The sequence below is a fragment of the Plecotus auritus genome, assembly GCF_963455305.1.
Source record: "Plecotus auritus genome assembly, chromosome: 7".
Lineage (NCBI taxonomy): Eukaryota > Metazoa > Chordata > Mammalia > Chiroptera > Vespertilionidae > Plecotus > Plecotus auritus.
In genome coordinates, this window is record NC_137774.1 from 161,259,880 (window position 1) to 161,284,533 (window position 24,654).

Consider the following 24,654-nt stretch of genomic DNA (forward strand, 5'->3'; position numbering starts at 1 on the left):
AAATCAATAAAAATATATTTAAAAAATTACCTGTTTTTTTGTTTGTTTGTTTGTTTTTTATGGGAGAAGCTACATTGATTATCTTAGCCACCTCTGGCAGCACAGGTTTATTTTTTTTAAATCAATCAATAAATAACTTTTTAAAAGTACATAATAGTTCTTTTGAATGAAAATTGTAGTTAATATTTACTTATTTAATCCACATTTATTGAGCTATTACTAATGTCAGCCACCTTAGTATATGCTTCAGAGAAAAGGCTCATTAAGCAGATAGGCTCTAACTCTAAGTACTTTATAATCCAGCATAAGGGGCAGGTGGTGGGAAACCAGGTAAGTGCATACCTGACCACAATGCAAGGTTACTATGAGGAAGGTTACAAAAATCACATTTAAAGTTTGAGTTTGGTAGAAAAATAGATGATTTTCAGCTAAGGGGAATCGGCCAGCTGTATTTGAGATCCTTCTAAAGCTTGGGTGGCCCTGTCACGTCATGCTGACTCAATTGCATTCCAGATGTCAGTCAGGTTAAGGCTATCCAGTGGGAACAGTAATTCAACATATTTCTATGCCTTTAACATGTCAGGTAAAAGGCCTTTCAACATTTTCAAGATCCAAGGCAGAAAGACCAAGGGAGAAAATAATGCTTGGGTATATTTTTGTAATTTTAAAAACTGCAATATGATCCTTTCTAAATCAGACATGCTCTTAAGATATTTATTGTTTTGAAGTTCTCAAAGTATTTTGGAGGAGATTGAGGGAAGCATTTTTGGTAGAAATTTGGAAACTATCTCATAGCTTTGATGGTATTTGTATGCAGTTTAAATATCAGTGAGCTTTCAGAGAAGATAGCAGATTCTTGGAAAAATTTCCATTCAAAGGAAGTTGGCAAGGATTAAGACACTTAGTAAGGGTAGAGAGGGGACTGGTCAGCTCGGTTATATTTGGAAACCATCATTAGTGGAAGAGCCAACAGAGACAGGCAACTATGCAGAGGTGCAAGAGGCAAAGAAAAAGAGTGAAGGAAAGAATTATACCAAACTTGTGGGTTGAGATGACAAATGCAGAAGGCAATGGAGTATAAAATCAAATGAAGAACATGATGGATGATCAAAGAGATTAATCAGATATGGAAACCACCCATCTATATTCCTTCATGTTCCCTTAATGGCAGTACATACATTTTCAAATTTCTGACATCTTTGTTGCATTTTCAGATGTCTGCTGTCTTTTTTCAATGTGAGATTAAGTCAACCAAAACTTTGACTTTACTTGTGTATGGTAGCAAATGACTAATTAGGTAAAAACTACAAATTACTAAGAGAGCAGAATAGTTTTAGTTAATTTGGTTAAGCAGCAAAAATATATTTTGTATCACATGGAGCAGCGGTTGCCAACCTTTCGGACCCCATGGACCACCAGTGGTCCAAGGACCACCGGTTGGCGACCGCTGCCATGGAGCACACCAAAATGCTATGACTGCATCTTTGTCTTACAGATTGCATTCCCACCTGGAAACTACAGTTTAACCAGCTGCACCATGCCTTAAACACAGAGGCTGATTAATAATTACCAGCTTGATCACTTGAATCATTCATATATTTGTTCAATAAGTACTGGCTGAGCACTACTATGACCAGGCACTGTTCTAGGTACTGGCAGCAGCGGAGCGAAAAAAACAATATTTGATGAAGCCAGTGTTCTAGTAAAGATGTTATATTTGAAAAGGAGCAAACAAAATAAACACTATATAAATGTATAATGTTAATAGTAAAGCACTATGAAAAAGAGTGAAACTGGGCAATGGTTAGAGTTAAAATTGAAGTGGAGGAGTCGACTCAAGTAGCAAGGTTAAGGAAAGTCTTTTTTATGAGGTTTCTCTGAGCAAAGGTCTAAGTGAAGTGATGGAGTGAGCCATAATTAATGGAAGAAGAGTGAAAAGGGAGTGTACTTGAGGAATACTTAAGTTCAGCCCAGGGCAGGAAGGAATAACAGGGATGGGAGATAGGGTGGTGAGGAGGTATGGAGGTGTCTTCAGAGATGCATCAGGAGCTAGTGAAGACTTGTAGAACATGCTAAGATTTTTGATGTTGCATGAAATGTGATGGAAAGCCATTGCTGGGTAGTGAGCGAGGGGAATGACATGACTGGACTTACATTTGAATAGCACCATCCTAGCTGCTGTAGGAGATGGATTCAAGGGTAAGAAGCAGGGTGACAGGAGGTTATTTTGATAGTGCTGGGGCACCATGATGGTGGTTTGAACTGGGATGGTGTGGGTGAAGCTGAATAGTAGTAGTGAGCTTTGGAAGAATTTTTTAATACACTGACTATATGATATGAAAAATTCAAGTCTAGGATGACTCCATGGATTTTTGTTCAAGCAACTGGATAAATGAATACCTGGTTTACTGGCATAATGAAGACTGGGAAACTAGCAAGTTTGGGGGTGTTGTTTGCTTTTGGACTGGGTCACTTTGGAATGACTGATAGGTATCTAAGTAGAGCAGTTAAGGAGATAAGGTGTCACCTAAGTCTTGAGTTCAGTGGAGAGGTTAGAATAGGAGACATAAATGGTGGCCTTGTCTGCACATGGCACTATGTTATGTGTTGACACTGCTTCTGTTCAGTTGTACAATTGAGTTCACTCTGTATGGAGGACTCACAATACACAGATTGTGCTTTGCCATCCTCTTTAAAAATCATACCCTCCCACCCACACAACTTAATCTGTTGTTCTGTAACAGAGTTCTTAATTTCTTTCTTCTCCGTTATTTGAAAAACAACGGAGAATTCTATGCATTGTACTCAGTGGCCACTAGGACAAGTTCATGCACCGCAATGGTGCCAAGTGAACAATTATGGAGCATCTGTAAGGGCTAAACTTAATAGAATTGAAAAGCAATTCTGAAGAGCTCCCTAGACTAACTCTCCCTTTGTGGAGGATGTAGCAAGGTCATTATATCTAATTTAGCTCTGAGGTCATTCTGAAACCAATCTGACCCAGTGTAGCCTGGATTGTTTTCTATCTAACAACCCTGAAGTGACTCCAGGGGACACCAACAGGATGTAGTCACTAGGGAAGTTCAAAGAGAATATACTATGGATATCTAGTAATGTCATTAAATAACTTTTTGGGACATACTTGCCTGGGCCCCTACCTCCTTTCACCTATCCTTGGATTCGACTCAAGAAAATCCAGGTTTTTAAAGGATTTACACCTTCACATTGAAAGTCCTCTTTTGGTGAAGGGTACATTTTACCGTGTGTGTGTGTGTGTGTGTGTGTGTGTGTGTGGTGGAGGAAGGGAGGAACACATGGGAATGGAAACTTTTCAAGGATTTGTTGTATTATTTATATCTTTCTGCTCACTTATATAGGTTGAAGTGATGTGCCTTTTAGTATTTGCTCAAATTGATAGAATTGCCTCTCCCCCCATAGAAACATGGATGAGAAACATCAATTGGCTGCCTCCTGCATGCCCCCTACTGGGGATCGAGCCCACAACCCAGGCATGTGCCCTGACCAGGAATCCAACCAGCAACCTCTTGGTGCATGGGACAATGCTCAACTTATTGAGCCACATCCACTGGGCCCCTCATTGTTTTTCTTTAGTTGATGGATGCACATCAGCTGTTGGATGGCTGCCAGTGCCTGTGGGTGCCCTGTTTTTCATCCTATGTCAGTGTGTTATCATTTCTTCCACTTGGGTGCCAACAACTGAGTGTGGTTCATCTGTTCTGTGCCCCCATTATTCTCTATTTTTACAGCAGAGGGTGAAGTCAGTTACAAAGGTGTTTTTCCTTGGTCCATTGAAGACTCACTGAGTTAATGGAAGATCATGAACAAATTTCTCTTTTCAGGGAGTGATGAACTCTGTAGGTCAAAGAATACTGTTTTTATATGGTTACTCACCATATCAAGGAAAGTTAATTTTTTCTTACTGAAGATATTTTTCTAAAACAATCCACTGAGAAGACACATCTAGCACTGTGGCCGTTGCCTCCTTTACCCATGTGACTTTGCTGGGTGAGTCATTCTGCACTGTTTATCCAGAATCCACAGCTTTTATGCTGTCCTTCAAATAATAATGTACTTTGTTACACCTGGTAGAAGCTTACTAGTCACAAACTGAATTATTTAGGGGATTTTTAAAAAACCAATTCAGACACCTTTTATCTCACAAACTTAAGATCAAGGCTTATGAATATCCTAAGGCTTATGATAGCGTGAGACTGTGGCAATATACAGACTTGTGCAATGTCATTTTGACAGGTGATGATGGAAAATGAAAGCATATCTACAACCACATTTCTTCAATGTGATAAGTTCCTAGGGCATTCAAGGATTATTATTTTAAAAATGTGCTTGCTGACTGCCACTTTGCTACCAAAAATAAGCTAGTCTGAGGGGGCTAAGTGTTAGAGGACATTCCTGGCAACTATTTCGTCCAGGACCATTTGTGACAGCATTCTTGACTTCTTTTTTACTACTTTCTTTCTCTGTTTTCCAACCAAACCAATTTCTGTCAAGAGAGCTGGGGCATTTATTTTAAAACCAAATATACTTTTTACTGCCAAAATGCATAATGGAACAATTATTAATTTAAGCTGGTAGTTTATCTCGACCATTTCAGAACATCAAACTGTTAACAGGAGTCAGCGCGGTCAAACACATGTACTGCAATACTGTTTTAGGAAGCAGGAGAGATTGGCCGGGGCCGGGGGTGGGGTGGGGGGGCGGTGGGGGGTTGAGCCAGAAAATCTGCAGTCAGGGAGCTCAAAAGTTCTTTGTTAATAGTCCTATGACCTTGAACAAGTTACTTTGCCTATCTGGGTCTTCAGCTGTTCAATGCAGCCAAAATGACTGTCCAAGGCGAGTCTGCTGTGGCCAAGACCTTAAAAGCGTTTCACTGGTGGAAGTCGTCATTGATTTGGAGAGTCACACTGGTAGACACACTGCAGCACACAAATCCAATCCTTTGTGATTTTACACTGTACCGGTGTGCAAACTAGTGGATGTGCACGGGTTTCATCTACTTCCCTGCAGGCTTGAGTTTATTTTCAGAAAAGAACAGAGGGGACTGTGGTTCTGCCGGAAGATGAGCCCCAGAGAGGTTTTGCGGAGTGGACTTGCAGAGAAACTGGCTTTGGGGTGAATAAAACTGAGATCCGAGCTTGCAGACACTTTAAGGGAGGAGAGGTGTCATTTGAGTCCTCTACACAACAAGGATAACAGTGACCACTCGCCACAGAACGTGGCACTAGGAGGAACCACTCCACGGAATGACCCAAGATACTTACAATGTCACCAAGATATTTACAAATAAATCCGGATACTCACTGCAGCAGGGAGGGAGGCGAAGAGGACAGAGGGAGGACACAGGTTCCAGAGACTTCTGCTTTTAGGACTCTGGTGGCACAGTGAGCGTGCCCTTGAGGAAGAGGGTTGGGAGGGCAGGGAACAGTCCGCGGGAAGAGGCCGTTACCATCTCCCGGTTCCACGGACCCTTTTCCCGCGCCCTCGGCTCAGCGGGCTCGGGCGCGACCAGGGTACCCGGGCTCGGGCGCGACCAGGGTACCCCGCCTCACGCGTCTCCACGCCCACGCGAGTCCCCAGCTCTGTCTCACCCCGCCCAGCGCCGCCGCGTCCCACTCTCCCACCCGGTAACGGTTTCTGGACCGGCAGCCTACGACCCCCCCTTCTCTCGGCTCTCGAGAGCCGCAGTGGCGCGCGGTTTGGAGGGGGGTAGTCCGCCCCGGAACCGACGTGAGCGCTCGGGGCGGGGTCGGTGGAGGGGGCTCGGGGATCCCCCGCCCCCGAATTCAGGCGGGTCCTCACCGCACCTCACTCCCAGTCCGGAACGCCCCCTCCGCTCCTCCTAACGAGCTCCACGCTAGGTCCCTCCTTAGACCTCCTCGCCAGCCCACCCCTCCGCTCGCTGCTCCTCCCCCTCCGCCCCCGGTCCCTCCGCCCCCCGCGGCTCTCACGCGCAGCCGAATTCCGCGCGCCGCCTCCGTCAGAGCCGAGCCGGCGGCTCCACGGAGCAGCAGCCTCTGCCGCCACCGCCGGGCCCTCCGCTTCTCCTCCCCATCCCGCCCCCGCCCCTGGAGCCCCAGTCCCTGTCCCCCACCCTCCCTCCTTCTTCCCTCCCGCTCTACTCTCCTTGCGGCTGCAGCCCCAGCCCGGCCCTCCAGCGGGGCTGCCGGGAGGGCGGCGGCGGCACCACCATGAGCTTTGAGGGCGGCCACGGCAGCAGTTGGTGCCGCGGGGCAGAGAGCGGGGACGCCGAGCCACCTCCGTCGCCGCCGCCGCCGCCACCGCCACCACCGGGGGAACCGACTTCAGTCCCCTCGCCCTCGCGCTACCTGCCGCCGCTGCCCGCGCCGCCTGCGTCCCCCGAGCCCCCCGCGAAGCTCGACGAGCCGCCGGCGGGGGTGGTCCCGCGGCGCAGGGGCGCGGACGAGTTGCCGCCGCCGCCGCCGCCCCTACCACCCGCGGGCCAGGAGGTGTCGGTGGCTGGCGACTCCGGGGAAGGTCCGAGGCGCCTTCCAGAGGCGGCGGTCCCCGAAGCGGCGGTGGGGAAGGGCAGCCCTGGGGAGCCTGAGGCCGGCGCGGGCGGAGAGGGCGAGCGGCAGGGCGCCGGCGACCAACCCGAGACGCGCTCGATGTGTAGCAGCCGCAGCGGCAGCAGCGGCGGCGGCGGCGGCGGCGATCAGCGTGCCGGGCACCAGCACCAGCACCACCAGCCCATCTGCAAGATCTGCTTCCAGGGCGCTGAGCAGGTAGGGCCCGGCGGGAACCGGGACAGCCGCGGTGGGGCTCGGGTGAGGTTGGTCTGTCTGGTCTCTTTCGCGACGGCCGACCTTTCAGCACCACGGACAGCGCTCGCTTCTCGGTGGCACCACTGTGTGGCTGGTCTGGTCCCTGGACTGAGAGGTGTGTACTGTGTGTTCGCCTTTCCATTTCTGTGTAAGCAGATGAAAATGTCCCGGTGACGACTACAGGGTTTCATTTGATCTGCACTTTTTCCCCCCTATCTGGTTTTGCAGTTACACATTCCTCAGGTGTTTTAATGATAACGCCATAAGTATCTTTTATTTACCAAATGGATTTTGGTTTATACATAGAAACAAACATATGTCCTTTTCCTACAAATGTATCCTGAGGCAGATTGTCTTAGGATACAAACTGGGGTGAGTCATGTCAAAACGAGAAGGGCAGCGTCTTTCCTTCTTGCAAATTTTGGTGACTTCATCTCATGATGTGACAAGCAGGTTACACTTTTACAGGAGAAATAGGAATGTACTTTTGCCCTGTGAAAGAGAGGCTATTTAGACAACTATGTACTTTATATTTTATTAGAATCAGTTCTAAAATATAAACCCCATTTGAGGTGCATGCAAACTTATATGAGAGTACTCATGGATACATCGGGATAATATATTACTCTTACAAAATGTGTGGTCTGAGAAAACATTAGGTTTAATATTTTTAAAAGTAAGGAAATTGCATAAGAATATGAAGGCTTTCGGGAATATAGTGCCCCAAGTCAATATTTATGATGCTACCTTTAGAAGAAAATAAAAGCATCATGCTATTGCAAGCTGCTTTCTGGGATGCCATGCATTTCTTCTTTAGCAATGATTAAGAATAACTGCAGAGGAAATGCATTTGACCATCCACTTAAAAGTTATTAAAGAGATTTAATAGTACGGCTTTCCCCTAGGAGTATTGGGAGCTACATCTTGCAGACAGTTTGTATGTTGGTAGAACATTTATGTCATAACTCTAAGCAATATCTTTGAAATAGTTTTAAGACTTTAATTTCATTCTCATCAGAGGTATAAAAATTTAATTTCATTTTCTAGGGTAGAGTTTGATGTTGATATCCTTCTGGATAGCCGGCTTTGAAAGAGAAGAAAGCAAGGGTTAGATTTTTAAAACAGAGACACAAATACAAATATTCACACTGAGCTGTTTTGTTTTCAGGGGGAGCTGTTGAACCCCTGCCGATGTGATGGGTCAGTTCGATATACACATCAGCTGTGCCTGCTAAAGTGGATCAGCGAGAGGGGTTCCTGGACCTGTGAACTCTGCTGTTACAGATACCATGTCATAGCCATTAAAATGAAACAACCTTGCCAGGTAAACATTTGTGACATTTTCCCCCTGAAATAATGTTGCTAAACATACGTGCATTTGAATTTAGCTATTACTAGGGTTATTTACATACGCTACTTAAAAAACATTTTACACAAATCATGGTAAAATCAAGATTTAGAATTTGTAGAGATGTTCTTTGAGACTTCTGTGACATTTGTATCTGAGAAACTCAAAATACATTTTATCAAATGGTTTCCTTTATTAATTTGTTATTTGTTGATGAAATTGTACCCATCGTTGTTTCTAAAATGAAAAGTTGGTAAAATGTCTTCTACTCCGATTAAATCAATTTTATTAGTTAGAAATGTTCACAGTTTATTTTAGAAATACTTTGTTAACTTAAGCACTGAAAACCTGGATGAGCTCAAGTTATGTAAAACAAATGCAAGTAAAGCAAAACTTTACTAGTCTGGAAACTTTGATTGTCCCTTTTTTCAAAGAATAATGAATAGAACCTAGTCCTAATCTGAATACTTTTTCCACGTCACTAGGCTTTCTTTTTCATATGAAGTTTTTTGTTTTTTTTTTTCACAGTTAACTTTTGATTACTTGCATTCTTTGCTGTGGTCATCTATATAGTAGATGCAGAAGTATTCCCAGCAGTTACTATCAATAATGCTACTGAGATGGTATACATTCTTAAACTTTTTTTGTGTATAATCAAATAATAGCACAATACCCATAAACCTGCAAATACCCTTGGGAAAACAAACTTTTTTTGTTGTTGTTGGGATGGAACTGATTCAGTCCTTTGAAAACACTGATGTAAATAACATAAAATACAAAATAGTGAGGATGACATCTTAAACTGAAGCAGAATAGTGTGTAATTGACAAGATCTATAGTGACATAGGGTCAAAGTTAAACAGACATAAAAGAGTAGGGTTCAAAGTACAGAGACAAAGGAGATAATGGAAGGGAAAGAAAGAGGGAATTGAAAAGTTAGGAAGGAAAGAATTCATAAAATCTAATGTTCCATGTTTCTATTTAAAGTACCAGATTTAGCCCAGCCAGTGTTGCTCAGTGGTTGAACCAAGAGGTCATGTTTGATTCCCTGTCAGGGCACATGCCCAGGTTGTGGGCTTGATCCCCAGTGTGGGATGTGCAGGAGGCAGCTGATCAATGATTCTCTCATATCATAGATGTTTCTCTCTCTCTCCCTCTCTTTTCCTCTCTGATATAAATAAAAACATATTTTTTAAAAATATCAAATTTAGTTTTCATTGAACAGTATAAAATAGGTGAAATTGTTATTGTTTGCAGAAGAAACCTGAAAGCGGAATTACTACTGCATTAATAATTTAAATTTCATAGTTTTTAATTTATGTATCCTTCACATAATTTGCAATTAATTTGCATCTTTGATTGTCACCAGTTAAGGCATGATTATCAGGTATGAAATGAAAATATCAATTTTTTCAAACTGACCTAAGGCTTATAAATAATTTGAAAAGAGTAACTAATGTGGATGAGTGATGTTATCATGCTGAAGATAGGCATGAACCTGACACATTTCCCCAGAACTTCTAATTGATTGAGTTCCTTGGGTATAAATTTATGGATCCATCATAGTTGTCTTGAAAAACAGATGGAACCATGTCCAAAGGTCAGAATATGAGTAGTATAATTGAATCTACAATAATTTTGTGAATTAATATGTGGAAATGACAAATAGAGAGCTTTGGGGCTCTAATGAAAAAATCCCATGAAAAGTGCTGTAGTTGGATGTTCAAGAGCTGAGATAGAATACCAATATTTTAAAAGCTTAAACTTACCCTACTATGTATGAATTCATTTGGGATGATTACTTTTGAAGAAAGTAGATATAGAGCCTTGATATAATTTTAAACTGTAAAAAAGACAATGTGCTGGGACAAGAATACAATTTACTAGTAATTCTAATCCTATAGCAAAATGAATTAATTACAACTATATTTCACTTATTTAAGAAACATTTAATAATTATTTTAACAAAAGCAGTTTTCCAGAGTATGTATATGATATGGCCAAAAAATCCAAACAAAACAATAAATTAACCCAGTATTAAGGATTAATTTTATGACCTATGTAAATACTACCATGATCTGTAACTTGGTCTGTTTGTTTCAGTGACCCAGAAAATAATATTTAAAAACAAAGTTGATATGAGTGTGATGATAGCTTAGATCATGCCAGAGAAAATAACTTTCCAGGACTGCAGGGTATGTATGTAAAGCTCAATCCTCTTAATGAACAGAAATCAGTTATAAGGTTCCCAAAATGTGGATCCTTATACCTGGGAGTAGTTTATCCTCAGATGAAGTTTGAATAATTGTCAGACATTTCTGTTATGAATGATCCATAAATGGAGCATTTACTCTGTTTTTTTTTTTTGTTTTTCTCCTGTGCTGCTGTGAGGTCAGTTAGCTTTAGCATTTATTACAGTCACTGTGACATGGCAGACATCGAATAAGCAGCATGTTGTGGCCCTCACCTTCACTTTCTATATCCCTCTGTCCCAAGTATAGAGCCCTCACATAGCTTTGAGCGGGTGGTTTCTTGGATGTAAAACTGACTAGAGAATAAATAATAATAATAGAGAACATTTTCTGAGTTCTTACTCTGTGCCAGGCACTGATCTAAGTGCTCTACATGTATGTACCAATATTGATATTTAATCTTCATTACAAACCCAAGAGATAGGGAATATTACCATCTGTACTTTAGGCAAAGGGAAACTGAAGCACAGAAAAGTAAAGTAGCTTCCACTTGATACATATCTAGTAAGAGGCAAAATCAGGATTCAAACTTAGTCTGGTTCCTAGGTCCATGGTCTTAGCCACCATGCTTTATACTGAAAAGGGTTCTTCTCAGCTCCATCTTAGCCAACCTCACGTTTTTGAGTCAAGCAGCAACTGGTTTCAGCCTGGTCTCTAAGATGGTCTAGAAAGGCTTTGGCTATCTATTGCTGCATAACAAACCATCTCAAATAATTAGTGGCGTAAACAACTATCATTTATTGCCCCTTAAGAGTTTGGGTTGATTGAGGTCAGCTGGGAGGTTCTGCACATGTGGCATTAGTCTGGAGCTGACTTCATCCAGAGATCTGACTGCATTGAGACATCCATGAGGGCTTACTCGTTTCACTCATTCTTTGTGCTGGCGGTTGGCTGGGAGCTCACTTGGGGCTGTCAACTAGTGCTTCAATTCTCTTCCTGTGTGACTTGGACATCTCACAATATTGGGTTGGATTCCAAGAAAGCAGAAGTCACTGATCTTAAGGCCCAACCTTGGGAGTGACTCTTTCATGTCTGCTGATTTCTCCTGATTAAAGCAAGCCACAGGACCAACTCAGACTCAAGAGAAGGAAAAATGGACTCTACCTCTGGGGTCTGCCCTTTTTAAAAAAGAGTAGCTATCTTTAATTTATCATAGGAGCTAGCTTCTGAAATGGCTCTATTTACTTACTCTGGTCTCTGCATTTGGTTCTCATCAGGTCCAAAGTGGTCAGCAGGCACCCACCATAATTTCGCTCCCAGGGCTCAGAAACTGAGAGGGTTTAGAAAAATGAATGAAAGGTTGACTCCCTCAGTAGTGCTAGATGAATATCCTCAAGTACTTTGGGAAGTGATTATTATCATGCTGTGCCTCCTGGTGTGCAGAGGGATCTGGAGACAGGAGGGAAAGGAGCAGTTAGCCAGGAAGCAGGTGTGTGTGAGGGAAATATGCTGCCGTGAGTCTACAAACTAATTTTACTTGTTTTTCTCATTGAGATTAGAAGTCTTTGAATATTTGGGTCTCAACCTCCCCATTTCATGGGATTTCAGTGATGCTCAACAACATGACCCAATAGAAAACTGATGTATCTTCTGTAACATTTTTAAACGTTAATTGCTGTATCACTAGCAGTAGGAGTTAATTAAGATATTTGAAGTAATTAACATGCATTCACCCTGCTACCTACTCCTAGAATGTATCTTATTGATTAACATGGTCAAGATGATGCATTAATATTATTATTGTAGAATAGTGTGGCATAAAATTTGTAAAATGTAAGAATACATAAGATCAAAGATATATTTTAGACATAGTAAGCTAATTAAGCTATGTTCAAGTTTGTGAATGCTTTCAGTACTTTGTCAAGAAATATAGGTGCTTGAAGAGATAATATTTACTAGATAAAGTATTGTACGGGAAACTTCAAACTTTCTGTGAGAAATGAACTGTATTTCCTAAACATAGAAAATACAATGTAAGTAGATGGTAAGAGCTATATTACCTTGAACAAGTTACTTTACCTCTTTGTGCCTCAGTTATTAATCTTTAGAAGATAATAATGGCACCTATTTTATACATTATTTTGAGAATGAAATACATAAACATATGTAAAGGGCTTAGAATAGTGCCTGGCCATTTTAATGTTGGCTGTGATTATTAGTACACTAGTGGCCCGGTGCACAAAATTCATGCACGGAAGGGAGGTTCCCTCAGCCCAGCCTCCACCCTCCCCAATCAGGGACCCCTTGGGGGATGTCCGACTGCCGGTGTGGGATCGGGCCTAAACGGGCAGTCGAACAAATATTCCTCTCACAACCTGGGACTGCTGGCTCCTAACCACTCACCTGCCTGCCTGCCTGATCACCCCTAACTGCCTCTGCCTGCCTGACTGATTTCCCCTAACCCCTCTGCCTGCCTGATCGCCCCTAACCTCTCTGCCTGCCTGCCTGATCACCCCTAACTGCCCTCCCCTGCCGGCCTGATCTCGCCCCCAACTGCTCTCCCCTGCTGGCCTGATCTCGCCCCCAACTGCCTCGGCCTGCCTGATCACCCCTAGCTGCCCTCCCCTGCCAGCCTGATCTCACCCCCAACTGCCCTCCCCTGCCAGCCTTGTTTCCCCCAACTGCCCTCCCCTGCTGGCCTGATCTTGCCCCCAAGGGCCCACCCTGCCGGCCTGATCTCGCCCCCAATAGCCCTCCCCTGCCAGCCTGATCTTGCCCTCAACTGCCCTCCCCTACCAGCCTGATCTCACCCCCAACTGCCCTCCCCTGCCGGCCTGGTTGCCCCCAACTGCACTCCCCTGTCGGCCTGATCTCGCCCCCAATAGCCCTCCCCTGCCAGCCTGATCTCGCCCCCAACTGCCCTCCCCTGCCAGCCTGATCTCACCCCCAACTGCCCTCCCCTGCCAGCCTGATCGCCCCTAACTGCCTCTGCCTGCCTGATCACCCCCAACTGCCCTCCCCTGCAGGCCAATTTGGTTCTGATTGGTCAGTTTCTATGCCAGTCAGCGTCAAAAGCTCTGCCTCCTAGGCAGCCATTGGCTCCTCACAGTTCACCCAGATTTGGTTCTGATTGGTTGGTTTCTGTGCCAGTCAGCGTCTCCGGGCCTATCTCCTGGCCTGATTAGAGAGGCGGGGATGATCACCAGCCCCCGTGGAGGCCCAGAGAGAAACAGAGGTGTGGCTGCTGGTGAAGCCCGAAGAGAGAGAGGCAATGGCTGATCAACAGCTGCCATGGAGGCTGCGGATCAGACCCTGCCTCTCTCTCCAGGCCTGATCCGCAGCCCCCTTGGCAGTCAGTGCTGGGTCGCTGTGCCCGCACCTGCAGCAGTCAGTGCTGGGTCGCCATGGCAGCCCAGCACTGACTGCAGGACTGACTTCCGGTGTTTGGTCGAGCCTTCGGTAGGTTGTTACGGACCCTGGGTTTTTATATATTAGGATGTTCAAACAGATGAGGACCTTCAGTTGCTCTCTGCAATGATGCTCACTGGTCCCTGTGGTTTTCTTCAGGCTCATGGCACCTAAGTGAAGTTAACGACTCCTCTTTTCATTTCATTCTTTATCCCTGGATTTTTGTTTCCTTTTCCTGTAAGAGCCTATCTAAGTTTCTGGCCAAACTTGTTACTGTAAATAATGAATGAACCAGCATTTTAAAAACCAGGTGTAATGAGATATAGTGGTCTCAGCACAGGGGAACATATTTACTCTCCAGATGTCTCTCCCTGTGGGTCTCTGCTGGAGGTATGAGACGCTTTTATATGTGGCCGAGCACAGGGCAGTGCTATTCATTGTGCTCAAGCAGCCGTGGTTTGTTTACACTTTGGCAGGAGGTGTGGGAGCTCAGAGATCCCTGGGGGTAACCACAAAAGGCACAGGTAGGTGACCGAGCATCAGTCCTGAATTGTGGTGTCCATCAGATTTCTCTCCTCATCCTCTGTTGCTCAGAGCACCAGAGGAAAGGGCTAGGAAGGGACTTGCCTGGGAAGGGATGGAGACTTACAAATAGGCCATGTACCTTGCAGAGATTAGGCCCCTGGCCATTTTTACTAACCTCTAACATTTTTATTAGCCTTCTTACTGCTCATCCTTTGAACGCTTATCATGTGCTGTCAGCAACAGGTCTCATAGCAGTGAGAATGACAAGAGAGTCTCCTAGGAAGGAGAATAACTTGAGAGTATTTTTTCATTTTTACCCATATTCTGAAAGCCCTGGGATTCATCATGACAGTTTTGAATTAGAGAGGAAGTTGGCACCAGGTAGGTTCATCTTGGCAAAGGTTCTAAGGTACAGCTTCTGGATGTATCTGTGAAGTCTTTATAGAAGTTTAATTAACTTATTGAGGACCCTGGCATCATTATTTTCCTAATGGGGCTCTGTCATGAAAGGGGTATTTTCACCTTCAGGAGTGATTAAGTTGTTCTCATGACGGAGCTGATGCACTGGGAGAAGCTGACAAATTACCCCTGAAAATTGACTATGATTAGAAAATGTATTAAGAAAACATCAGAGCATGAACCTTATCAGTATTGCATGCTGCCATTTGTAAAACTTCAAGGCGTTTGCATTTTACGGATTAAAATGCCTGTATGCGTACAACCTGGTTGACACAGCGAGCCACCGCTTTTACTTTTTCTCAGTTACTAATGTTCTCTGTAGGTTTAATAGCAAATGGCAAGCTGAGAGGAAGCTTTTCATTGCCCTGTCTGAACAACTGAGAAACAATGTTAAATGTAATATTTAAATGCATGTACTGGCAGATTTTATGGTATTTAAAATGTCAAAATAAAGGACATATCACAAGGCAGTTCGCTTGCCTTTGAAAGTATCTGTTTTCATTTGCTTACTAATTTTTAAAACATAAATGTTCATTTTACTCGCTAGAGAGATTAATGATTCTCTCCTGAATAAAATATGGAAATTATTCTCTGCTTACTACTTCTAGCTGTCTTATTTCTTGGATAGGCCACATGATTTTACAGTTTGTCTCTAAGTCAGATGGTTCTGAGATGGTATTAAAAAGAGTGGGAGTCCATGTAGGGCTTTGTGTGTGGTGTTTGTTGTTACACTTTAGGGAAAGAGGATTGAGGATGATGTCCCAATGGATGATACTCTCTAGAACTTTCTTCCCCACGTGTATCTGCTTTTCCTAGCTCTTTTTAGTGCATGTCCCTTTGACACCTTTCTCTGCTCTTTTGGCTCCTTCACTCAGCTGCCTGTAGGAGAAAGAACCCCTTGCTGGGTGGAGCTGGGCAGGCTTATTGGTCAAAGAATTTAGAGGGGTAAGATTTGGGAGTGATTGGGCAGAGGGACCTTGTTGTGTCTCCAAAAGGTCGTCATCTGATAACATTTATCTTATTTAAACCAGAGGTCAGCAAATCTTTTCTCTGGGCAGTACATATTTTAGGTTTTAAGGGCCACCCTAACCGCTGTCCCAGTAGAAAAGCAGTCATAGACACTATATAAATGAATGACATGGTTGTGTTCCAATAAAACTTCAATTGTACACCTGACATTTGAATTTCACATAACCTCGGGGCGTCAGGAACTAGAGTCCTCCCTTTGCTTCCCCCCTCCCCCAACCCTTTAACATTTAAAAGCTGCTGGGCAACACAAAAACCGGTGATGAGCTGGATTTGGCCCACCTGGATTTGGTGGTAATTTGCCAACCTCTGATTTAAACAACTGGCATATTGATATGGACTTAGGTGCTTTCTAACCTCTTAGAAAGTTCAATGAGTGAAGTGTTTTACAATTTTCATATGTCTCTTTGTAATTTTCAGTGAAGTCATTATAAGCTTATGTCATTCACAAAATGGTGATATTGTAGCTCTATAACAACATGCTATTAATTCCTTAATATTAAATATTAACACCAGTGTGTCTTCCAAATAGTTTTGTGATTGTCTCAGTCTGAAATCTGAAATTTCCAGTAATTTCAGTTGTCAGAAGCAGAAGGCAGGGACATCTCAGAATAATCGCTCAGTGTCCCCGGAACAGGCCACCCTCTCATGTCAGTGGGTTTTGGGATGCATTTAAGCAGGTGCTCCCAGGTTCTCTGCAGCCCAGCAGGTGTGCTTAGAATATCTTTTTTCAAATGTGTCAAAATGGTACTATTTTAGTTTTCTTGGGGTTTCCAGGTTTGCCTTCTAGGAGGCAAGCATAGTAGTGAGTGGGACAGATTTTAGAACAAATTATGTAACACAGGTCAGTATAGCTTGAGATTCACTTTTTTGGTCACTGTGTGGGCATTTAGTGAATATTTGTGGTATGAATGCATGAATGAATGTTTTCATAAGGTAGAAAGAATCAAGGGGATCATGTTCCCATTTCTGCAGTGAGAAAAAGACTTAAGGAAATCAAGTTGCATTAATTGCGCACACATTTTCCCATCTACTGGCTGTCAATTTTCAACTTACTCCTAAGTTGATCTTTAATAATGCTATTGTGATTCTGCCTGGGCAAATACACTGAGTGGCCAGATTATTATGACCACCCACCCCATCAGTACTTCGTTGGGCCACCTTTTGCCTTCAATACTGGGGCGATTCTTCTTGGCGTTGACTCCATGAGGTGTTGAAAGGTGATGTGAGGAATCTGACATCATGCCTGATCAATAGCATTGTCCAGTTCTGTGAGATTTGATGGTTGTGGAACCAGCTGCCTGATGGCTCTTTTAACTTCGTCCCACAAATGTTCAGTTGGATTGAGATCTGGTGATTGTGGGGGCTACATAAGCAAGGTAAAGTCTCCCTCATGTTCTTGAAACCACTTCTGCACAATACGAGCACCGTGGCATGGCACATTTTCTTGTTGGAAGAAGCCATCTCCATTGGGATACGCCATCAACATGATCGGATGAACTTGATCAGCAACGATACTTAGGTATGTTGTGCTATTCAGACGTTGTTCCACACGAATTAAAGGGCCCAAATCATGCCAGGAAAACATGCCCCAAACCATAACACTGCCCCCACCAGCTTGAAGGGTTGTACTCATGCATGTGGGGTACATGCTTTCATGCTGTTTCCGTGAAATTCTCACTCTGCCATCTGCATGATGCAACTGGAAATGTGATTCATCGGACCACATGACTTTTTTCCAATGCTCGACTGTCCAATCCTTGTGTTCCTGTGCGAATTGGAGATGTTTTATCTTGGTAACTGCAGACAGCAAAGGTGTTCCAACAGGCCTTCGGCTTCCATATCCCATACAGTGCAGAGTACGGTTAATTTGCCGACAAACGTCAAGTGGTCATAATAATCTGGCCACTCAGTGTATATTTGGTTCTTAGACCACAGGAAAAAGCCTTAAGAGCGGGATCTATTTTTAAAAACCTAGAATTAAAAAACAAAAGTTTCCAGTGAGACATATCTGCTCCTTTCAAAAAATAAAATGTCAGTGACTGTGAAATTACCCGCGTGTGACACGCTTTCTTGAAGTTGTCACTGCTAGAAGGATTTCATTTAGCACTTATTCACAGAATTCGGATAATTTGTTGGAAATTTTACTGTATGATCATGGGTATAGGTGAGCTGCTAAGAATGTCTACTGGGAATCATGTTTTTGGTGTGAAATCTGCCACCCGGCTGAGAACAAGGTGATGTGTTTTCTTGATGAGTGGTTTGTTTGTACAGTTGTAACATAACTTCAAACATGATTCTCCACGGGCGAATGCAATACTCCAGCACACGGAGATGCAGCCAGAGAACAGGCTATTTCCCCCTTGCTCATTTCCTGCTTTGCCTGGGCGTGTGGCTTTGCTGTGATGAGACTGATGTTTACTGAAAAGGTTGGAACAAAGGAAACTCGGCTTCCTTCTATTTTGGGACCTTCTCAGAGCCAAGCAAGAGTACTTCCGACCTTTCTGAGCAGTGGGGAGTGGACTGATGAGGAGCTAATCACCTACAATTACGAGTAAATGGATGGCTGACACTGAGGACTCAGCCAAGAAAAACGGCATGTGACTTGTGCTTTCTGTCTCCTTGGATATTTGACAGCGTCTTCCCTGTGAGCATAAGTCATGGTTCGACAGCTGTTCTATGTGATTTACCAAATGAAATCCCACAGAAGTAGAGGTGGACTGGGAGCAGTCACGTGGGAAGACATGAAGAAGCCTGGAAGCGTTATTACCTGGACAAAGACGTTAAGAGAAGTTAGTGGGAGACATTTCTTATTCCATCCTTACTTTAGGTGTGGCATGCTCTGAGGATTACCATCTAAAAACCTGCTCTTTCTCCAGTTTTTATCTCTTTGAAATAGTTCATTGTGACTGATGACACCTGGGCCATGTCTCTCTATCTTAGTAACAGAGTTCCATGGCCTCAATGTGCCTTTTAGTTTTGTTTCTCATGTTGGTATGCTAATTATGTGCAAGTGGCCAAGGCTTAATTTGGGCACAGGGGGCCCTCCCCATGTGCATGTAGCTCTTATTACAGGAGCCCTCTCCGCCCCGAGCACTCCTTTGTTATATATGGACTTGCAGTTGTGCTGTGACTCATTTGTGTCATGACTCCGAGCTACAGAATAATTCACATAAACAAGGAACTATTTCAAGAAATGTACATGTCTTGGTTTGTTCAGCCCATTAAAAAAAAGATGTTAAAAAGCACAACCTCTCTCACAACTATCAGTGGATTTTACTTAATTTGTGTGGAATAACATTCCAGAAACCACATGAACTAGTTTTGCTTTTCTCTCTGCCTCCAATCTCCTGTATTAATTTCTTTTCTATGTTACATTTGCAGATTTTTAACACAAATATGCATGTAAGTGCCCTCTATTAATTTAAAGGAAAAATATAGAAAATAAAAAGCTTATAGAATAGAAAAGAGCACAGGATTTGCCAGGCATATATTGGGCATTCAGTAAATATTTGTTTTATCCTCCGACTTCCATCTCTTCCTTGTCTTGACAACATCACACCCTTATTTTTGGAGGGATGGGCAAGCAGATGGAAGGTTTCCAGGAGGAACCTCCAGTCCTTTGGAAAGAAAGTAACAATAAATAAAGGTGATCGTCCTTACCTACATTGTGTTCTCTAGGACTCAGCATGCCCAAGCTCAAATCTGGAAGTGGAAGGAAAATCTTGTATGCAAAACCATCTTTCATTGCTCTCTAAAACTGTCTTTGTTTACCTTTCATGGTAGACTTTGGGTGATACTACCATTGCTTCTATTAAAGTCATTTCACATACAGACAAGACTTTCCAGCAATTTGAGTAGTACTAATAGGAAGTAGAAAAATGTGAAGCCAACAAAAGTAGAACCAATTTTACCAAAATTTGTTGGGTAACTTTGGGTGACACATGGTTCATAGATAATGGGGATAGATTTTGAAACCTTTATGAGTAGTTTAGTGAAACATGTAAGAATGGGGGAGGAGTCTCCCTACCTCCTGTCTGTCCATTCTCTCTCTCCTGCACCCTACTACGACTCAAGGTAGTATCGGTAGCAGAAAAGGGAATTTGAGAGAGAAATATGTTGCTTCATTTTGGACATGATTAGCTCCCCTAGAGTAAACTTTTGGAGAAAAATACTAACCATATTTTGAATTGCCTGTGGGAAAATTTCAATGCTGAGTGATGATGAATGCAAGAGATGAATAACATAATGGCATAGCGATGGATTAATATGTGTTTATTTTTGGTCTAGAAAATGATTTTCTTCATGTCAAGGGGTAGCCACAAAATATTTTATCTTTGTTTTTCTACTGTGAATTATATAAACAATACTTTCTTATTGGTTATTTTTTTGCTCAATGAACAAATTTACCAGTACTATTTAGTAGACACTGTTCCAGAAGCGATAGCTATAGAGTTTGTTAAAAGGGGACATCTGCTTCTAAATTTAAATTGTTGACAGTGAGGGTCAGGTAGTAAACAAGTAGATTGTGTTAATAACTGAGTGATTAACAAAGGATGTGCTAGAATGAACCATGTGATATTGGGTCAGAGTATGAAACATCAGTGTAAACTCATGTTTTGCTTAGTATAAAAATATTTATAGAGATGTGATTTTGCATGGGCTAGTATACAAGCATCCATTTCTTAGGCCTTAGAGTGACGCTCCACTAATAAAAAGCTCACCTAGCACCAGATCTTGGAACATATCCTCTGAAGATAAGGAGAGACTACTGTAAAAGAATTAATAAATTAATTAGTAGTAAGTCCTAAGAAAAAAACATTGGACAAAAAAGGAGACAGAAAATGTCAAGAAGAGTAGAAAAATTTTTAGCTTAGTGTAGTTAGGTAAGGCTGACAATCCATGATCTTTGACATTGGCAGAAATTATTCATCTGTGGCTTTTTAGAAATAGGGTATGTTGGTGAATATTTACCATGATTGGTTTTCCCACTGAAGTACATTTCATTCCGAGTTTTCTGTGAGTGAACTGGAGAGGTCACTGTTGACAGCCTGCAGTTTTATAATTTGCTTCAATATATTAAATATATCAATGGGGGGCCCAATTTCCTTCACCCATTTGTATATCCTGGATATTATTGTGAGTATTCAAGACATTGGTTTTTAAGAATACAGTCAGACAGATTAAGGGAAAAAGACCAGTGAGAAATGTATTCTAGATTCTAAGAATGACAGATGCTCAATTTGTTCTTCCTGAGTTATTTAAATTATTTATGTTGCCACGTTCACTGTTCAATCTACAGAATTATCAAGAGGTTAGGGTTGAAATAAAAGCCATCACATATGAGAAATTTGGCCTATTTTGGATTTTCATTAGTTTTATATTGGTTTTTGTTACTATAATAATAATAAAACAAGTAGAAAACTAATATTGGGCTTATTTTTTTCTTGGACAAGTACACTTTTTCTCTGTTAAAAAACACATTTTATGAGAAGGATTGTTTTTAAGAGAAGCTCTATCGTCTTACTGGATGTCATCTAGGAAACTTGGCTGTTTGGAGAATAAATGTTTCAGGCTGTAATTTTCAAGGTAATGTAATTGGTCTTGTACATGACATGGCCACTGTGAAAGTCATGCAATGACTTATAGAGGGGAAATGACTTTTTATGTTGCTCCCGGAGCTATGGAAATTGACATTTGGACTTCCAAAATCTATTTGAAATAAACGACTTCCATTAATCAGTGCACTGAGATGCTGGGCAGCCCGTCTTCTTTGCATCTCCATCATTGACAGAGAATATGAACATAAAGGAGTTTTGAAGGGTGAAGAAGACTCCTTCCTCCTCTCAGAAAACGTTTAATAATATGGGGACATTTTGCTTGAGTTTATGGTACTTAGTTAACCAAAATGGAGTATTCAGTTCCCCAAATTTGATGGGAAATGTCATCCGTAACTTAAAACCTTTAGCTTTCAAAGGCCATAAGCATAAGCAGGTTATTAAGAATCTTTTATTCAGGAGACAAGTGATGATGATATCATGGGGAGTGAGGTGTTTTATTGATGAACATATGCAGGAAGGAAATAAGATCATGCTTAGGGTGTTATGCATGGGGCCCCTGTCTGGGTTCCCAGTATTTGCTTGATTGCCTTAGCAGTGGACTCATTTAGATCAACTGTTAAAGGTTCAAAAACTTTCAAAAAGTTCAAAAACTTTCAGTCAGTAGCAGCAGATCTTGAGGGTTTATATATTGGTGGTATTCCTTTCTCCAATTAGATGTCAGAAGAGCTTCACTATGCAACTCTGCCCTCTAGTGTTTCCTGTTAACTAGAGTCATGTCCTTGAAATTTGACCCATGGTGCACTAGGTTAGAGATATTTCTATATTTTATCTTGTTTGAAAATAAATTTGGTCCAGGCTCCACTTAGTTAAAAAAGGCTTTGATATCTGTTGTTGTTCACATAATTTGTTTCAAAAAATATGCCTTTTTTTTTTTAAAGTCTACTTAGCTTTTGATTAAATCAAACGTTTTCTGTTTTCTTTATTGTACTTTGCAATTTTGGAGGGCTTGATTTTAGTCTGTTCAGATTTTGAAAAGCTACTTCTTAAATAGTTTAAGAATATAAAGTGTGTGAACTCAAGCAGAATGTTAAATCCATTTAAAGTTATTTTAGGGATTGCATTCAAATTTTGATTGCCTATTGAATATCTGGGAGCAACAAGTTTAAATAGAAGATAACTGTAACATCTAGTGGTTTCTGCCAAAATATTTGTAATATATTGAAAAATAAGTATTTTAGATATTTTTGTTAAATAAGATAAAAAAGAATATACCTTATTTGAATTCATGTAACTAAAAATAACCATTGACCAAATATTGGGGTAGTTTGGATATTTGAAACAAAACAGTAATTGCATTTTGGCTTTTATTTGGCTTTAGTTTTCTCAAATAGCAACTTTTATTTTGCTTAGGACAACATTTTTAAGGAGAATTAGATGAGAAGCAATTTTCATGATGTAAAACTTTATGGGCTATATTTGAAAATGAGGTTTTTAATTGCCGATTGTTTTATTAATGGCAAGCCATCTCACTTGAGGGGGGAAAAATTTCCAAGCACCTTAAGTTCTTAGTTAACAACTAGAGGAACCTCAATTAAGTAGCAACTATTGAGGCACCCACCGGCCATCTGCTGAGATTCATGTTGGTGGGAGGTGTGGAGAATCAGTCTCTGGCCGATTGTGAGTTCCTAGGAAAAGCTCTGTACCTTGGAAATAACTGGGAATAACACAGAAATAGAGGAGGGACCAAGGATATATATCCTATATAATAAAAGCCTAATATGCTAAGTGTCCAGTTGTCCGGTCATCTGTTCAACCAATCAAAGCATAATATGCTAATGATATGCTAAGGCCGCTCAACTGCTTGATATGATGTGTACTGACCACGAAGGGGCAGTCACTCTGACTGGTAGGTTAGCTTGCTGCTGGGGTCCGGCCGATCGGGACTGAGCAACACGAGCCTCACATGCCCTGGAGCCCTCCCATGGTCCCTCCCTGGCTGGCCAACCTCCTGCATCCCTCCCCAGCCTAGATAACACACTGGTGGGGTCCCTCGGCCTGGCCTGTGCCCTCTCGCAATCCAGGACCCCTCGGGGGATGTTGGAGAACCGGTTTTGGCCCGATACCGCAGGCCAGGCTGAGAGACCCCACTGGTGCACAAACTTTATATATATATATATATATATATAATGTGTATATGTATATATGTATGTGTATATATATATATGTATGTATGTATATATATATATGTGTATATATATATGTATGTATGTATATATATATCTTAAATGGGAAATACAATTTTATTTCAGAGGCACAAGGCATTTCAAGAACTGTCTGGAAGCACTCACATACCCTTCCCAGATCAATGAGGCCACATTTGTCTTGGTTTGATGCACAGAAAAGATGATGTATTGAAAATAAATGGTGTGTAAGTTTCTCACACTGTCCCTGCCATCTTGGCAGGGTCACCCATTTATCAAGAGGTCCAAGACAACATGGCAAAGGAACCAGAAATGTCATGCTCGGTTGGGGAAAACCATGTCACCTCTGGAGTTTCCAAGAAACACAGGTGGCGTTGGGGCCTGTAGGAACATGAACCTTCTGTGAGATGATAACGTGGCCAAAACATTCACTAAACAGATTTTACATAGAGATAGAGTGTGGTGGGTTTCAAGTGAATTGATAAATGTATAAAATAAATATACTGTCTTTCACATAAAGATCTACCTTATCAAAAATTGAAATGTATTTCTAAGCTGAGATAGATTTCAGAGAATATTTAAAGGCTAACCATGATAAGAATTGACTAAATGATGGTGGTTCATTTATAAATTGAATATCTTGGTAGCGAATGTTTTAGTTTGTACAGCTAGAAAAATATTCTTCATCAGATGTTGATACAGAAAGAAAAGTGACCTATGCTACTTAGTGACTTTTTCTCTCAGCAGCAAACCCTAGGGTACTAAATGACACAGACACACAATAAATTAAAATTATTTTGCATGGACAATAACATGTTTTTAGCAGGTAAGACCTTTAGCAAAATACAGAGCATATTACTGGTTATGGCAATAAAGGGTTGATATAAAACTAGGACATTTTTCAATGAAATAACAAAGTTTCATTGAGAGTAAGGAGAGATGCTAACATTAATAACATATCTACATTGCATGTTCTACATTAAAATATTATCATTTAATCATTTCCTATCTGCTCCACAATTACAAAGATTAGTATTCCCATAAAGAACTAAGAGAATATTGGTCATCATTGAAGGCAGTTTTAGTTTATAGTCTGAAGACAAGGCCCTTACT

At 41.8% G+C, this 24,654-nt stretch overlaps 1 protein-coding gene across 2 annotated transcripts in view; it reads left to right on the forward strand.

The window, feature by feature from the left end:
- Window positions 1–6,177: 6,177 nt before the first annotated feature.
- MARCHF11 (membrane associated ring-CH-type finger 11) overlaps window positions 6,178–24,654 on the forward strand; it is a 93,898-nt gene continuing 75,421 nt past the window's right edge. For both annotated transcript variants that reach the window (XM_080678168.1, XM_080678169.1), the window contains exons 1-2: window positions 6,178–6,782; window positions 7,990–8,145. In XM_080678168.1, the coding sequence (XP_080534294.1) occupies window positions 6,228–6,782; window positions 7,990–8,145 (711 nt within the window). In that variant the 5' untranslated portion in view covers window positions 6,178–6,227. The remainder of the gene's footprint in view (window positions 6,783–7,989; window positions 8,146–24,654) is intronic.